Genomic DNA, 17,620 nt, shown 5'->3' with positions numbered 1-17,620 from the left:
TCTTTTGTAACATAGTAACGCATAGTGAAATATCAATAATGTTCCATTACTACCAGAGAAACCTCATTATACCTCACATTCGATTCCTTTCATGTCCACAGATTACTTGTGTAGTCCAGAGGATAATGTCCACAAGATCGAGTTCACCAGGTTCAAGATCCGTGACATGGAGACAGGGACAGTTCTTTTTAAGATCACCAAGCCTCCTGCTCTGGGTGAGTCCTCATCATGACCCCCACCTCCAGCCAGCTCCTTATTCTACCCACAATACCTAGACACTGTAAAATGCTTGTCCTGATTTCCATTTAGATACTGTGTTTTATAAGTGCACTTCAAAATCCCAGGCTATAATATCAGCTCTTTTGTGCTGCACAGAAAGCGGAGAGGACAGAAGAAAGGACCTTGACCCTAACGGCGGGCGGTTTGTACGCTATCAGTTCACTCCAGCCTTTCTGCGGCTACGACAAGTCGGAGCTACGTAAGTACACTGCACTGAAATGTATAATCAGAACACAATGGCAGTAGATGACCCTATTATGAACCCACTATGTGTGCTGCTCATTGTGGCACGGTTCAGCGCTTCACTAAAAACATTCCCCAAAAGCCTAAAAAGGCAGCATACAATGATCAGTTTTTTTCCTTCAAATTTCAAGCCATACTACACCATTGAGAAAAGAACCATTTGAGTTTCATACTCTTTATAATTGTAGTGGTGACCACTAATACAAGGAAACACTTGAGAATAGGAGAAATAACATCAAGTCCATGTTTTAGAATTTGGCCAACAAAATCTTGCCTGAAAAGTAACTGTCCTTCTCTTTCCATTGCAGGGTAGAATTCACAGTAGGAGACAGTCCCATCAACAACTTCCGCATGATCGAGAGACACTACTTCCGAGGACGTCTGCTGAAGAGCTTTGACTTTGAGTTCGGTTTTTGTATCCCCAACAGCAAGAACACCTGTGAACACATCTATGAATTCCCTCCCCTCTCTGAGGAGCTTAGTAAGTGTTAATTTATCTGCTCCTCCATTTACCCTTTATTAGCTTTTTTAATTTTTTATTCATAGTAATCACTGGCACACACTCGAGGCCTCATTCACAGAAATCTAAAGAATAAAATTATCTTCTAAAAGGGTTTAGTAGAACCTTTGTACCTATTGATGTTTCTGGTGAAAGAATATCACTGGCAAAATGTTTTTTCTGAACCAATCTTTCTAAGAATGGTGTCAGCAATTTGTGCAAATTTCTAAGTTGACAAAATGTTGGCACTAATTGTTATTGTGAAGAAACAAAATAGTTTAGTGTGGAAACACAACCCCCAACCATTTAATATTGCATTTATTTTTCTCTTGTTGGAAACTGGACACAACCTTATATCAATTAATAATATAATGATTTATATTCAATTCTGTGTTCTCCTGGTTAGTATTATGGTATATCCAGTAGTCATAAGTCCATTTTGTGCCTGTTTTTTGGGGATGGGAAGAATAATTACCGTTAATTAATTTTCAGTAACAAAAAACAGATAATATTTTTTTTTATTACATTCAGATCTTGCAGGTTCTCAACTGATATGTGCACAGGATCAAAAGAACTAGAAAGATTATATCAGACTCTCAGTGTAGATGTCTGATAACTAACTGATAGATGTCTAATGTCGACTTTATTTTGTTTCATAGTGAATGAGATGATCCAATACCCATACGAGACAAAGTCAGACAGTTTCTACTTTGTGGACAACAAACTGGTGATGCACAACAAAGCAGATTACTCTTACAGCGGCGGCCCATAGGAGCTTAACCAGAAACATGGACTGAAGCATTAATGCTCCCAATCCACTCTTGGAATATTTGTTTGGCAAAATATACCCCAACCTCAGGGCTTGTATGTAAGGATGAGCTGTGTGTGTGTGTGTGTGTGTGTGTGTGTGTGTGTGTGTGTGTGTGTGTGTGTGTGTGTGTGTGTGTGTGTGTGTGTGTGTGTGTGTGTGTGTGTGTGTGTGTGTGTGTGTGTGTGTCAGTCAAAAAAGGCAATTCTATGTATACTGAAAAGTGGGTCCCACTGAGCCCTCATGTTGTTATTCCTAGAATAGTCTCTTTTTGATAATTGCCTATAACAGAGTGTGTGTCTGCATGTATGTGAGTGTATAGTTGTGTATACATTCATGTGCATATTTAGATTGCATGACGTGTTTTTCGTTTGAGCTCTTGTGTGTATTGTGTATTACTTACTATAGAGACTAACTACTAACCCTAGAGACCATTCTCTCAAAATCCACTTTTCAGGATGTGGTAGGGATGCACTGATACCTTTCTATATTTGAGTAGCAGGTTTGCTTTGGAGCAGTTTGAGTGTAGGTTTTTTTGGTATCCATCAATAATGATACCAAAAACAGTAATCTGTTTGGTATTACACGAACAAGAGGGGCTGTTTCTTTCCCCTGCTTAAATAATGGCCATTAAATGCACATACATGCATGTAGGTCACTCGGCTCATTCTTAACGTTAGGTGGTTTTGATTGGAGTTTGAATCGAGTATGGCTGCAGTGGAGAGAACTTCACTTTAAAGAGCACTTCAGTTCACTTCCGGAATAAACTTCTGTAGACTACAGATGTAAATACAGTATGATTCCTTGTCTTTGATGCATCTGAATGCAACTTTAACTAATCTGAAGTTATAATGTGGCATCTGATGATGGTTTTGGAGCATATTTACAAATACAAATTAGCTCAGTGTTTGGAAGTGAAATCTGTATCAATACAACCCTAGCATATAGTTTTGAGACGATTTACATAACATTCCAAATAGTTTTCAATTTTCAAACTTTTCTTACTGGGTGATTTTTGGGCATTTTGTATGTGTGTGTCTGTCTGGCTGAAAATTGTATGAGCATAAGGTCTATGTGCAATTACTGACAGAGACAAAAGGGTTTAGTCCCCTGTCCTTACACAAGTTTCACATAATTTTATTATTATTATTATTATTATTATTATTATTATTATTAAAAGACATGGTTGATTTTTCATTGCAAATGTAATAATTTATCCTTTTTGTCTGAAGTATATTTTAATAGTTGGGTAAAAAAAAGAGCTATACATTGTGTTGGTAAGTTTATACATCATAGTGATTGTGTTTATTAATGTTATTCTCTTTGACTCTACAGTATCCCACAAAAGTGAGTAGACCCCTCACATTTCAGCAACCATTTTAGTATATCTTTTTAATGGACAATACTAAAAGATTGAATTGGATATATTTTAGAGTAGTCAATGTGCAGCTTGTATAGCAGTAGAGATTTACTGTCCTGAAAATTACTCCACATACAGTCAACACACACAACATATGTGAGGGGTGTACTTACATTTGTGAGATACTGTATATTCTTGAAATAAATAAAATTACTTCTTTACTAAACACTTTACACCATCAAGAAATGATCATTTATCAAGAAAATCAAGGAAAAGTACCCAGTCTGACTTTCCATTTACTTTTACCTCTTAAGTAAAAAAAAAAACAATTCCTAGTGCTCTGCAAAATGGACAATAGTTTTCATATTAAAAACATTAAACCATTTCCTGATGAGGTATCCCAAAGGCATCTGTTCTCATAAAATATACGAGAATGCAAAGTTCTTTCCGCTGTAGTTGGCATAAACTGTTGGTACAGGCTGTGCCCTTCTAGTGATTTGGCAACGTTGGCATATTAGAGGAGCTCTTTACTGCCCTCTAGTGAAAAAACTTTGACAGAGGAATACAAATATACTGATACTTTGATAAAAGGTTAGGCATGGATTTCTGCTCTAAGGCAATGAAGGCCTGTACAGCCAATTAATATTGTGCAAAATGTACATGCAATGAAAATATATTTTGCTTGCGTCAACTACAATGATAAATCAAACAATCTTCAAAGCTTTATTTCACACAGCATGTAGATAATGTATTGCCATATTTCACTGGAACATTAAATGTTATACTCAACATTTTTAATCAAAAAATTTAAGTCATGGTTTTTCAGTCCAACAGTTTATCAGCATACATTGTCACTGACCATAATTGATTATAAAGTTTAGTGTAAAACAGGATTTTGTAATTAGAACGGTGCTTTAAAGCAGGGCAATTGGAGTGTTTGTCATGGTGGAATGAAGACCTGGCATGCTTTCTGCACTGGTGAAGTCGCTTGAACACAGTCCAGTGATGTAGAGGTCAGAAACACTCGCCTGCAGTGCTGCTTCTGATCCAGCTGTGTTAACCTCTGCACTACCTGAGCCACAGCCCTTCCCACAATCCCCCACATGATCAGGGCTGAGTTGGTCAGACGTGGTGGACATGTCCATGAGTGTCAGCGGGTCTGAAGTCAAACTGTCATTCCTGAGCTCCTCCCAAAGACAACCTTCAGAGAGTGAGAAGTGTCAGAGTGTATATTAAAAACTTAATTTGAATCAGATCATTAGTTTTGCCATTTAAAGGTTAATGAGAAGAATACAGAAATACTGTTCAAATTTCATCAAAATGTATAATTCTCTGATTTCTGGATGTTTCTAGTAGTATTCCTTATAATACTTAGAAGCTACATCTTTATCTGCATCTTTGCATGAACCCCCAGTAACGTTGAACATTCAAGATTCGATCAAGATTGCATATTTGCAGTGCATAAGGCATTTGAACTCTCAAATCCTGATAGTAGGATGGTACTGTAATACTTAAATTATATCATCTAATGTAGGGACTCGAATGGTCAGTTATCTGTTGAATGTCATCAATCCGGCTATCTATATCAGTTTAAACCATGCATGACAACAGTATATGATTGACATTTAATAGCTGGTCTTTACACACTTTACAAACTCTACAATTCTGCCAATAGTTTAATTTCAGGTCATGTAGGACTTTATAGAGACATGCTTATGACATGACCATCAAAACTTTCAAAGTGATACCAAATATTGTCCCATAATTTAGCTGCCCATTATATTTGGAAATGTGTTTATTCATCTTCAGTAATCACTTGGTCAAGATAGATTCCAGTAGAAGGAAAAGAAAGTAACCTTTAAGGGCACAGGGAAAATGTAAAACCCTGTATGATCACACTTCAGACCATGGAACTGCACCTCATTACTGCTTTAATCATCTTTTTTATGTAATAGAATAATGTGCTATCCTTCATTCATCAAAAATCATATTAAAATCTTTTAACAGTGTTAAAATGGCTTTGGTAACTGTTTATTTGAATATCTGACTTCCTACCATGGAGTTGCAGGTCCATTAGGCTTGGATTGAGCATGTCTATGTCGTTACTTAGTTCTCCTTCCATGAGCAGCTCCTGCATGCTTCCCACAGTGCTGTGGCTGGACTGTAGAGCAGCACTGTAGCACGGTGGTGTGTGTGCAGGTAAAGGTGAGTCCACACTGCCAGTCCTAGGTGGCATCTGTGTGCTGGGTTGCTGGGGGATAGAGGGGTAGAATGAGAAGGCTGGAGGACTAGAGGGCAGGTATGGGAGCTGCTGGCAAACGGGTTGTGATGGTAAGCTGTAATAACTGTAGTATGGTCTTCTTTGGTGAGTAGTGGGACTGTACGGAGGTGGCAGGCTGACTCTGGAAAACTGAGAGTGTGTGTGGTTGTTGAGTTGGGCAGAGTGAGACCTCTGCTTTCCTGGTCTATCACCCAGAAGATGATCCAGTAACTCTGCAAGAATGAGACACTAAATTGGTTGGAATATGGAGAAGATATTTAACTTTATTTTTCGTACTACAAACAATTTACATTTTTAAATACAAATTTTAAGATTGTTTAAAATGTATACACTGCACTAAATATGAATTTATTATATAAATGGCAGTAACACTACTTTTAAGCCTCATATGGCAAAATTTTTAATAACCAATAGGATTCTCATGTCTTAATACCATGTGTTAATAGTTGTGACATAATGTGACAATAGTGTCATGTGGCCAATCATGTGGCAGTGGTGCATTGCATAAAAACATCAGTTTCGGTTTATGATTAAATCAAACATCAGACAACTGAGGAAAATGGGATCTCAGTGACTTTGACCATGGCTTGGCAAAGAAAAAGCATTCAGCATACAGCAATTCTTCAGGCAGCAACACCTTATTGAAAAAGAGGTCAGAAGAGTTCAAACTGGTTCAAGCTGACAGAATCTAATAAGTCATATAATCACTCTTCACAACTGTGGCGAGCAGAACAGCATTTCAGATTGCACAAAATGTTCATCCTTTAATAAGATGAGCTACAGCAGCAGAAGAACACCGACTTCCAGTCCTATTAGCTACAAAGAGACATCTGAGGCAATGTGGAGCACATTCACCAAAATATCTTCTGCTGCTTTTTTTAGTAAGCACACACCAAATGTAAGGTTTTGCCTGATAAAGGGGCTGGTAAAGTATATGCATGTTTTTCCAAGTGGCAAAAATTTAATTTTAATTAAAAATTTCAATATTAACCCTGCTATTAATGATAAACTTACTTGTGCACTTTTCCTCAGCTAAGCTGTGCTCACCTGGTCTGGCCATGCTCCTTCGTACAGTCACAGGATCCTTCCTCTTCCATTTCTGGAGCTCCTCTTGCATCTTTTCCACTTTAGCTGGGTTGAGTGCCCACAGGCAGCCCTTCCGTGACGAGTTTCCCTTCTTGTTCTCAACTTTCTCAAAGCACTTGTTCAGGGAGAGGTTGTGACGGATGGAGTTCTTCCAGCCATCAGGTGCTGTCTGATCAGGTAGAAATGAAATCTGAGTCTGAGAAGAATATTGCTAGTCTACATGCAGGACATGTTGCTATATAAAGGTATTAAGTCTTTAAAATGGCTCATTATTTTAAAAAATGGTAGATGATTGCAAACTTTAAAATTTTGAAGTAAATGTCAAGGTTACTTGAGGTTTGCCATATTGTTTGTTACTTTTATCAGGTTTCCACAAACAGTTTTCCCATTTCTTTATAATGATTCAAACTGCATTGGTTTCAGGGCAAATTTAGTTTGACAACCAAAAGCAGTCCTGAGATATTACACAAGGAATTTAACCTTTGCATCAATTTAACTCATGCCTAGAGACTATTTGTGATTGATGCTTGGCAGCTCAAAAAATATACTGAATAGTGCCATCATTACCCGTGACAACCATACAGTTTACAAGTAAAGATGCACAGGGCGTATTTCCAGTATATATCGAATATCATACTGTGCAATAAATTCAGTTAGTTAATAAAGTTAAATTATTAACCTTACAGAAATCGGATGAAGAAATGTGTCATATATAGAAGTGTAATATTATTGTCATTCACATACCAGAGTCAAAATTAATATAAGCATATTTTATCACTTGTACAAAGCCTTACAGTGTCTTTAACAATATTTCATCATTCTTTGCCTCAATCCTTGTTAATGTATTGTACTGTAATGTCAGTGAAACTGTTAGGGATCTGAACTTATCTTTACCTCACTGGCAGCTAACACCATGCCATGCTAATCTCTAGTTAATCCTGTCGGAGGCCAAACCAAGTCAGCAGGTGAAAGCACAGAAATCAAGCTATAACGGGCATAGCCCAAGGCGGCCCCAGCACAGAGCTCCATTTGTGTTCATGATTGTCTATCATTGATCATGACTAAGACTTTGCCAGAATAATGTCCCTAGGAGCAATGGAAAGGCGTGCCAGGCAGTAGTATTTAGTGTACAATTTTCCTAAAGAAATATCCTTTTTTTTTAAAAAAAAAAGATGTCACTCCCACACCAAAGTAATCATAAATATATATAAGTAGAAGATCCTGGTATCACATGTTAATGGGACAGCACAGCATTTGCAGGAGTAAAGAAATAAAGCCTGGGATAGTACCTTAAAGTAGGGGAAGTGCTCTGTCATGAAACTGTAGATCTCACTCACAGGCAGACTGCCAGTCCTGCTATTCCTCAGAGCCATGAAAATAAGAATGCTGAAAAAGAATCAAAGGAAAAGAAAAACATTAACATTACTAATTAGGCAATTATTATATATAAAATCGTTCTGTGTTTTGATAGCATGATGAATTAAGATTTTATGAACCACAAAAACCTACATCAAGAGTTTTATTCAGTCTAATCACCCAATTGGCTCAACATGCTCGACCTGCACCGCTCACAATACTATATAAACCACACTAGTCCGAACTTCAAGAAATCACATTCAGTCAGACTTTATAGTAAAGTTAGTAGCAACATTTTGCATTAGGATTCACTTATCTGACATCAGCACATTTATTTCAAATGAATAAATCATGTATCAGCACTATTAGAATGTAAGTAACATTCAGATAGTAATTAAATTAGCAATTTTGCACATAACTGTAGCTATAGAATAAATAAACATAAGCAGTAAAGGTGATTGTTAACATTTAAACAACAGAACGGTAGTTATGTGGCAATATAAATAGTTAGATAGATTTTTTCATGTTTAAATAAACAAAAATATATAACTATAAATATGTAAAGAGGTTGTATTGTGTTAAAATGCTTGGTTCCCAAAATCCTATAATTTATATATAGTTGTAGTGGTAAACAAGCTTTGATTGCAATAACTTGTTTCATAATAACATATATAATGTAATACTTACAAATAATTGCTTCATATAATGGTGTACAAAATGTTTATTGTTATTATTATTATTAAGCTAAATATTTGATGTTATATCTTTAAATATCTGTGCTATATGAAAATATTAAGCTCAGATGTCATAAACTGAGTACAAAGTTCCTCACACACCTGCATGCCCCAGGGAGTGATTTGTTGAGGGCAGGTGTGCTTCTTCAGCACAGGGTGAACAAGGCTTGTGTGCTCACCTATACGAGTAGATGGGTTTGGGGTATTGTGGTTGGACTGAACCATCTCGACTGTTTTGTGGAGAGAGGCTTTGGTAAGAATAGCGTGAGCCAACTTCTAATCCACCGGTTGAATATTCGCCAAGAAACTGGGAAAAATAAAATGAATGCCATTCACGAAATGTCATGCAGTAACAGTTAAATAAATTGAACAAGTATAATAAAAGTTGCATCCCGCTCTTGTAACACATTATGTTTACAAGTGCTTTTGAATCATGGCTGAATCACACCACTGTTTGCCTAAGACAATGTTTGCCTAAGATACTGTACACATGTTGAGCTGTCATGTTCATTTTTTTTGTATTCTGCCATTAAGAATTTGTAGAAGAACATCCTGCCAATGTTTTGATTGCACGTATGAAACACTTCCAAACTATCCTCCTGTTATAATACGTGGCATTTCTTGTTGACACATGTTGAGTTCAGCTGTGGGCCTGATACTGACATTTCAAGGTAAATAAAAATGCACAGGGAAACAGAACCAGGACCTAGATAAATGTCTTCATTGTCCTCAATAGTGCATGAAAAAATAGCATTCCTATCACTGCACATTACATTATGACACATATAGTGTATCTACACAGTATGTACAGCACTTTGGTCAACCAAGGTTGATTTTGAATGTGCTTTATAAATATAATTTGATTTGATTTGGATTTCAGATCTATACACACACACACAGTCAATCAGGTTACCTGTTGGTGCATGGGACTGAGGGTGCTGTATGCATTGTGGGTGGACAAGGAATAGCTCGGAGGATCCTCAGGCTTGTTCTGCATCTGATCAGTGCTCTCTTCAGCTCCCTGCCCAAAAACACCCCGTATGATCATTTGGCACGTATATAAAAAAAGAAGTTAATTAATGTTAATATTGCCCTATAGTGGAGTTCTTTGCAATCACACCTGCTTGTCTAACATTCCTGTACTCAAAAATGTCTAGCCCCTGGCAATGCAACTGCACTGGCAAGATTCGATTTCTCAAAGAATTGACAGGCTTGTCCTCTATCTACATGTGCCCCATTAAAGACATTACCTTACTCATCTTTTTTCAAACCTTACTCTTATCCTGCATTTAGGTTCAATGCAAAATATCGAATTCTACTGTGTTATTCACAATAAGAAAATAAAACAATCTTTCTTGGTTCTCGTGGAAGCTAAGGATTCATGCCATGACTATTTTGTAAAATTAGTAAGGTCTATATTGTAGATCCACTTTTGAAATCCTGGACATCTGAGCGTTTGACATTACAGCTAACTATACTGTAATCTATATTTATACATGAATAGAAAGTGGATTGTTTTATCTAAAGATTTATGATTATGATGATTATTGTGAATAGGATTAGGATTATTAATACGTTTTACGTGAATGTATTTTCAAATCTAAAAATGTTCACTTTTGTAAGTCTTTCAAAAACAGTTTAAAATGTTTTATTTCTTGTCAACATATAAGTAGATTATTGCAGGTAAGACCTTACAGAGACATGCACTTCAATGAGTTTGGAGATATTTTTTTCCAGGTTTTGTAACTAATTATTAGATTTAAAAAATACCACATATAGTAATTTGAACTGAGATGGCAAAATTAAAAGTTTTAGCATATGTCTATTTTATATCAGTAAAAAAAATATTTTGGTACAGACAAGTGCTGCCTCTATTTACTATCCAAACCAAATACTCATAATGCAAAGCGTTATTAAACTGAAACGAACGACAAACTCTCACTCTATGTAATCTCTTACCATAAACATAGAGGACTGTACACTAGTGCTAAATGAAGTCCAGCCATTCTGTTCTTGTAGGTCTGCAATGTCAGTGTTAGCTTGAGTGAGGGATTCGGGTAGTTTACTCTCTTTCAGGCAGCAGTACAGAGAAGAACCAGTGACTTCTCCATCACTGTATTGCCTTCCATAAGGGTGAAAACGTTTGCCCTTGCTTGAGTCGGACTCCAGGTCCACACAGCTCCCATCCACACTGTGCCTTCTAAAGCGCTCTGCAGGTCCACTTTTCAGCCTGTAGAGGACGCTGTCTCTTTGAGAGCTGGTGACAGAGCTCTCTGTGCTGCTAGATTTTCCACACTAGACACAGCACAGCAAAATGTAAGTGCCATCCATAACATGTCCATTTTGACAGTGTAATTCTTAATATTGGCCATCAGCAACACATCTGTGTACCAGTGTTATCTGTGTGCAGAACTTTATGTTCAGTGAAAAACATACAAATTCTTTAAAACAACATGTTTTTTTCTGTGTTTCCACTTAGACAGAATAAGTTGCATCTTTTTTTTCAATAAATCACTAAAAGGGCATCACCTGCTGTCCTAGTTTCACTCTTAAAGACGGCATAAAAATGCAAAACTATATATGGCCCCTTTATCTGATAATGATTACATTAAGGCATTTGATGTGATATATGAGCTGTCACATATTAATATAAATTCAATAAACCTGACAAGGTTAAATTCAGGCACTGTGCCTCCAGGGTACCTTGTCCTTAGATGGTTTCTTGTGTTGAGATTCACGGCCTCTTTAAGCTACAGAGGCATAAAGCATGTGCATACTCATGCATGCAGCTGTCTGGCAGCAGTAACATCTTAGCAAACATAGAACATCCCAAACACATGACCTGAGCTTGTAATATTTTTTTGGGTTCTTTTTGACAAGGTTAAGAGAAAATCAGACCTGTGACAGTGGCATTTGCAGACTGGGGGATTCCAGCAGTGCAGCCTGAATGCTTTTGGGTGGACTGCTGCTGACTGCAGGTGAGAAAGGCTCTGAATTGGAAGACATCTGTTTCCACAGAGAGCAGTCCTAAAAAGAAATAATAATCCACATTTATTACTGCATTAGGACAGACCAATCCAGAACTCATAAATGTTTGATTTCCAATTAATAAAAGCCGTTCAGATCTATAGACTTCCAATGCTCACCCAAAGAAGCTTTCTCATTATACTTAACAAAAAGTGCATTTACTTGGATACAGCAATAACTAACACTAACGGTCACTTTTAGCACTGGGCAAACACCAAAGATAGCATATAGACATCAAAGAGTATATATGTGATTATGACAATTATTTGTAGTCTGTCTGCCTCATTCCCCATTTCTGAAACCCAAACATAGTTTGACAGTTAACCATTAATTAATCTAACATTTTACTAAACTGATAAATTACATTATTAGCTGGTGTCAATCCTTAGTTTCAATCCTTCTCCCTTAAAAAAGAAAAACTCACTCCAGCAATTATTTTTTTTGCTTGTACTTGCCCACAATAATTTGTAATAAGCTAGTTGAACAAAATTAAAACAAATTACTCCATGACTGATTTATGCTAATACTAACCAGTATAAAACAAACTACTATGTTTTGTGTATATATATATATATATATATATATATATATATATATATATATATATATATATATATATATATATATATATATATAGCTAATAATGCCCACTGCTGTGAGTATTTGTCTGTTGGGTGCTGTGGAAACATACTCTCAAGGCACGACTATACTTCCATGCAAACTGTATAACAGCCACATAAAATATAACTGCATATTAGCATCCTTAGTGGTGGTTAACTGTAGTTAAATCGTTTTTTAAATATCATATACATATATGTATGTTCAGCGGTACTGTTGAGTTTGTTTGCATCATCTACTGTTAGGAACGTTACCACTGAAAATAGTAGTCAAGTTATTTAAGTGTCTTGGTATATAGTATTACAGTTCAGTCTCTACCTTTAGTCTTTTACCCTCGACGCAAAGTTTAAACACACATTGCTTCACTCACTTGTACTAAAACAAGGTTAGGTAATGCCCTATATCTTGCACAAGTGCTGTAAGGTCTAGTGATTATATAAAACACCATCAAAAAACTACCACTGACAATCATAAAGCAAATCAAAAAAAAAAAAAAAAATTTTTTTGAAAATGGATTTTGCAAGAACCAAAAATAAGTATGGTGTCTTTTAACTCATTGCTTGTGATGAGGCAGAAATACTGTACTGTATACTTTACATGATTTGGGCTGAAATCTGTAGCATCACTCAGTGATCCTTTAATCATTAAGTAATTAAGATGAATAATCCTGAAAAATGCAGTAATATAATATGCAAGTACTATCAACTACGCAAAATCTGTTAAATATAAAAGCCAATCATTTCTTACAATCCTTACGTCTTGAGAAAAGATGCAAACAATAGTACCGTATCACATTGTACTTCATTGAACTAAAGAGAAAGATGACTTTGTCATTTACTTCAGGGCACCTACACTTGGAGGACTTTATGCTTTTAATATCTTCTAATAATATGCCACATAAAACATATTTTCTGTCCTCACCTTCAGATCAATTATATTTAATATAGATCATGTAATTTCCTTTTTAAGTCTTTCCTGATAAAAGTGCAAGTGTGGGTTTTATCAAGTTAACTATACATTTGATTTACTGTTTAGTCTTAGCTTAACAAAGACAGGTACAGTAAATGCAAGTTGCAGGTGTATAATCATTTTTCTAAACGTGTAAGTAAGGAATGGTTGAGTTTTTGATGTAGAAACAGCCGACACCCACAGTCCTCCACTTGAGAACTACTGTTCCAGTACACCATGCACAACCAGAGGCTTGTCACAAAAGTCTATTTTTGGTTATTTATTAAAAGTATAGAGCATTTTTGTTTTTGAGTTTTTCCCAGCAGAAAAACCTCATGTCTAAGGTGACACTGCTATAGCTGACAAGACAAGACAAGGCTATAATTGTAAAAAACTCAATAATTATAATAGGTTTCATAATGTTAAAAGAAATTTCACAGGCCCTTGCATCCTGTCCTGTCTATTTTGCTGTAGTTTTATTGTCTCAGATCTGGACATTAGCTAAGTCAGCGGTTCTGCAAGCATTCATCATTGCTTTACTTCTTATCAGTCACTGAAATTCTTTCTCAAATATATAGGTGTAAGCGTTTTCAGCAGGCCTAACAGTGAAACTGTCTGCTTGAATTCTGCAATGAGGGAATATATATTTCTTGTTTTAGACGTCTGATACCTGATCACAGAGCAAGTAAGACACGTGTCCACAGGTGAGTTCCTGGAAATGATGTCTCTGTTCACTTACAGTAACCGCCTGAGAGGGGAAAGAGACTCATTAAAATCACCAACAAACCATGACGCATTTGTCACAGAAAAGCAAATTTATCTGCCGAATAGGGATGAAGTGAAAGAGAGACGGGTGAGTTGGACTTCATGCGGAACACAGTGACAGTGTAACTGAGACTTGTAGAGGAAGTTGAGATGTCTTTATGCTTTAGGTCTTTTGCCTCTGTGACTTGATTGTGCAAAGAGGAAAAGGCTGAGCAGACAGAATAGCTCACGTCCCGCTTGATTTAAATGATATCTGATCCGGTGTCTAATGTGAATACTTGATTTAAATGTATATTTTTGCATGTAGGAATTGTTAAGTTTAATTCTTTTTACTAAACAATAGTAAATGAATAGTTTTAAATTTGTTTGTTATACCCGTTTAAAATATATCATTAATGATGAAAAAAATGGTTTCCCCATGTGCAATGTGTTGCAGATCCTGTCATGTACCTGTGCACACAGTTGAACTTTAACCACAGTGCAAAGTAAATCTGCAAAGTATTTACCACACTTGCTTGATTCCTGCATGTCAAAGCAGCATCCTGTAGAATTTGTTTCCCTACCCAGTTTTGATTGACATTTCAAATGGACTGTGATTCTCTTATTTCCGTGTCATTCATCATGTCAATAGTGTATTTATTTTTTTATGTATTTTTGTCCTTTCTGCACTTTGGTTGTAAGGGTTGCATTTTTAATTATTCCTCTGATGTGAAATTCAGTGAGAGCAAATGTCATCAGCATCAAAAGAAAGTGCCACACTGCTCTTCCTGCTGATTTGTCTGTAATGTGGATTGTCTGTCACAGTATACCAGCCAAATTACTCTTTCTGTGCCTGTACTTGACAGAACCATGCTTTGCTGGGGAAAGTTTTATCCCGAGGAATGTTTTTCTGCTATTTAAGAAAACTATTCTACAGTTTATTGAACTACGCTTAATTATGCTTTGTTAACTATATAACATCATCACTGCACCTATACTTTGATTACATTGCCATGTGATCTTGCTTTAACATACTACTTCATAAATCTGTATGACAGACAAGTAATAAACCCCTTAACCATTAAATATCTGTCACAAATCATTCATTGCTTGCGTGCATCATTTAGCTTTAAAGGTGTAATTTAAAAAAGAAAAAAATCACTAATCCAAGAAAAGAGGGTGCTATATTGCATAATTTGACAGGTTAGTGTTTTAGCGATTTATGGTTTTATAGGGCAAATAAAAAAAGAGGTACTTGTGCTGTTGTGCTGGCATGACCTAAATGTGTGGAACAGGTTTAGCTCTCTCCCTGATGTTAGATCCTAAGATGTCTTTCTGACTTTTTTATTGTTATGGTTCATCACATACAAGATAAATGTTAAATCTGTTCTTTTCATATTTACACTTTATTGTTACACAAAACTTAACAGAAAAGTTTAACCAGTTGTGTATTTGGTGCAGGTGTCAAAGCACATGATTGTCTTTTGCAATAAATACAGAAACAATACAGAATACAGAATAATACAGAAATAATACAATAGTGTGAATAAACACTTCTGATTGTCTGATAATCCCTTGATTTATTATTGATATACTGTATTAAATGATTAGTTATATGTTTTTAAGCATGTGTACAATATGATTTAAAAAATCTAAACTGCTTTTACATTTAGTTAATGATGGCTCGACAATTTGTCATGGTAGTGGAACGCTCCAGTCTCTTTTCAAAAATTACAAAAATATCCACTAAAATAAATAAATAAATAAATAAATAATCACATATGGTGTGCTATTAAGAAATAAACACCAATTACTTAACCTTTAATTATCCCAAAGGTAATAATTAGTTAAATGCATTGCATTTGCTGCAATTATTAACACTTGTATATTGTATATTATGATGCAAGGATAAATAGTAAGGTATATCAAGGAAGCACATTTCATATTTTAATGTAAAACATAATAAATTGCTCTTAAGGTCATGTTTTGTGTAATTTCTGTGCCTCACATACAAACTCTAATAAAATATTGCATGTTAGAAATTCAGGCTACATCAATATTATACTATCTGCAGCTACCAATGGGTTTGCCCTTCCTGTGCCCTTTCATGTGACACAAAGGTGCCTTCCTTAACTTAAAAGACAGATTCTGAAAACTTGAGGAAAGCAGATAGAATTTTAAAAACAAAATAGATTCTATAAAATATTCTACCTAACAACACAAAAAAAATGTATTAACCATAAAAACATTCTACATAATGGGCTTTTATCTGTATCTCCCATTAAGATTGTTTATAATATACAAAAAATATATAAATACCAAAAGCTGATATATTGACCCAGGATAAGTTGTTGTTTAAGCTATAAATATGACTTTGGTTTAGAAACTATCACAAGTAAGGACATATCATGCATTTCAAAATCCACTGTCACTGCTGTTATGACTTACCTTATATCTATCAAACACCCTCCTCAGATCTTGTTCCATTCAGACTTTTGCACACTTCATCCCATAATAAGCATCATTCACAAGCACACCCACAAACACGAACGCCCCCTTAAAGTTGCTTAGGAAGGGCTCTTGACCTGTTGCTTGTTCTTTAACCCTCTACTCTAACTCACTGTACTAAATGATGAAGTTTCAGCTGAAATAGTGTTAACAGATATCTTTCCCTCTGGCTCAGAGCCAACCTACAGGAGCCACTCAACCATGGGAGAGAGAGAGACCTGCTGCAACAGGTTTCCCAACTCACACATACACACACATGAATTGCTTGGGAACTCATTTTTTCTTTTTCTCTCGATTTTTCAAAAATGAAAGGAAAATAAGTGTAATCATAATCTCATTACTGTACCTATTAGGCCCTTTGTCCAAGTACAGTCACTTGTTTAAAATCAACCATAGCTGTTCTTTTCTGCTCAACTTTTCTTTTTCCACACCTTCATCTGTTATACCTGAAGAATTCTTCAATTTCTCCATTTCGGCATAAGGACTTCACCCAGGTGGAGACAAGTCTGAAAGGCATGTTGCTATACTGTCATGACTGGTGCCAGCAATAATACAATGAATACTGTGTATAAAAAGTAAGCAGTTTGAAGTCATGCCTGCCAAATTACATACAGTCCCTGATAAAGTTCAATATAAACATCTAGCTTTGAATGGACTTTAAAGGCTCGTATTTTACACTGATGCATTAGCTGTCGCTGAAAGGGGTTACTGTAAAATCAACATCGCAAAAAATTTTAACACAAGCCTTTTCCTATTCTCTGATCCTCAACCTGTGTCCGTGCTGCTGAACATTCCTTTGAAAGAGTGTTAAAGAGAGTCAAATGAAATAACAAATCTTCACAATGCTGAAGCGGTACAGAGTGTGACAAGTAGTTTGGCACATGATGTGGCATGACAGGGCCTGAGTACTCAGCGTGTTTGCCGATAAAGCTGGTGAACTCATGCAACACTCACAGATTCCTCATTCTCAATACTGCACCACAACACATTGAACATTCTTGTTGCACACATAAACTGACAATTTTATCACAGGGTGGTTTAATGGCAGTAAATGACCTTTCCTACCATGTGTTGAACCTTTGCCATTTGGTAAAGGGGGTTGGACAGAAACAAATGGATTGGACTTCAG

The 17,620-nt window shown here is 36.0% G+C and overlaps 2 protein-coding genes across 4 annotated transcripts in view; one reads left to right on the top strand and one right to left on the bottom strand.

Moving 5' to 3' along the window:
- unc119a (unc-119 homolog a (C. elegans)) overlaps window positions 1-2,204 on the top strand; it is a 15,367-nt gene extending 13,163 nt beyond the window's left edge. Inside the window, exons 2-5 of the mRNA XM_046862201.1 lie at window positions 102-215; window positions 376-478; window positions 831-1,003; window positions 1,681-2,204. Coding sequence (XP_046718157.1) covers window positions 102-215; window positions 376-478; window positions 831-1,003; window positions 1,681-1,793 — 503 coding nt within the window. The 3' untranslated portion in view covers window positions 1,794-2,204. The remainder of the gene's footprint in view (window positions 1-101; window positions 216-375; window positions 479-830; window positions 1,004-1,680) is intronic.
- Window positions 1,926-17,620, bottom strand: foxn1 (forkhead box N1). Of its 3 annotated transcripts, XM_046862189.1 has the most exons (11): window positions 17,557-17,620; window positions 16,838-16,997; window positions 13,910-13,987; window positions 11,545-11,673; window positions 10,606-10,941; window positions 9,560-9,667; window positions 8,826-8,953; window positions 7,846-7,942; window positions 6,518-6,725; window positions 5,245-5,682; window positions 1,926-4,390 (listed from the first exon to the last, which is right to left on the bottom strand). In XM_046862189.1, exons 4-11 carry the CDS (start codon window positions 11,650-11,652, stop codon window positions 4,104-4,106), a joined length of 1,710 nt encoding a protein of 569 aa, XP_046718145.1. In that variant the 5' UTR covers window positions 11,653-11,673; window positions 13,910-13,987; window positions 16,838-16,997; window positions 17,557-17,620; the 3' UTR covers window positions 1,926-4,103. The 3 variants fall into 3 exon arrangements, with proteins under 3 accessions (XP_046718145.1, XP_046718144.1, XP_046718143.1); XM_046862188.1 differs by lacking the exon at window positions 16,838-16,997 and having other exon boundaries at window positions 17,557-17,599; XM_046862187.1 differs by lacking the exons at window positions 16,838-16,997; window positions 17,557-17,620 and adding an exon at window positions 16,432-16,567.

This window comes from Silurus meridionalis, chromosome 12, assembly GCF_014805685.1.
Source record: "Silurus meridionalis isolate SWU-2019-XX chromosome 12, ASM1480568v1, whole genome shotgun sequence".
Classification (NCBI taxonomy): Eukaryota; Metazoa; Chordata; class Actinopteri; order Siluriformes; family Siluridae; genus Silurus; species Silurus meridionalis.
The sequence above is the reverse complement of the archived record's forward strand: the minus strand, read 5'-3'. Positions and strand labels throughout refer to the sequence as shown.

Bases quoted from the DNA above. Each gene is read 5' to 3' on its own strand.
- foxn1 (XM_046862187.1), bottom strand. From the start codon at position 16,470: ATGGAACAAGATCTGAGGAGGGTGTTTGATAGATATAAG. The intron at 6,726-7,845 runs GTACTATCCCAG...CTACCTGATCAG, and splicing joins AGCACTTCCCCTACTTTAAG to ACAGCACCTGATGGCTGGAA. The intron at 5,683-6,517 runs GTGAGCACAGCT...TCATTCTTGCAG, and splicing joins AAGGAGCATGGCCAGACCAG to AGTTACTGGATCATCTTCTG.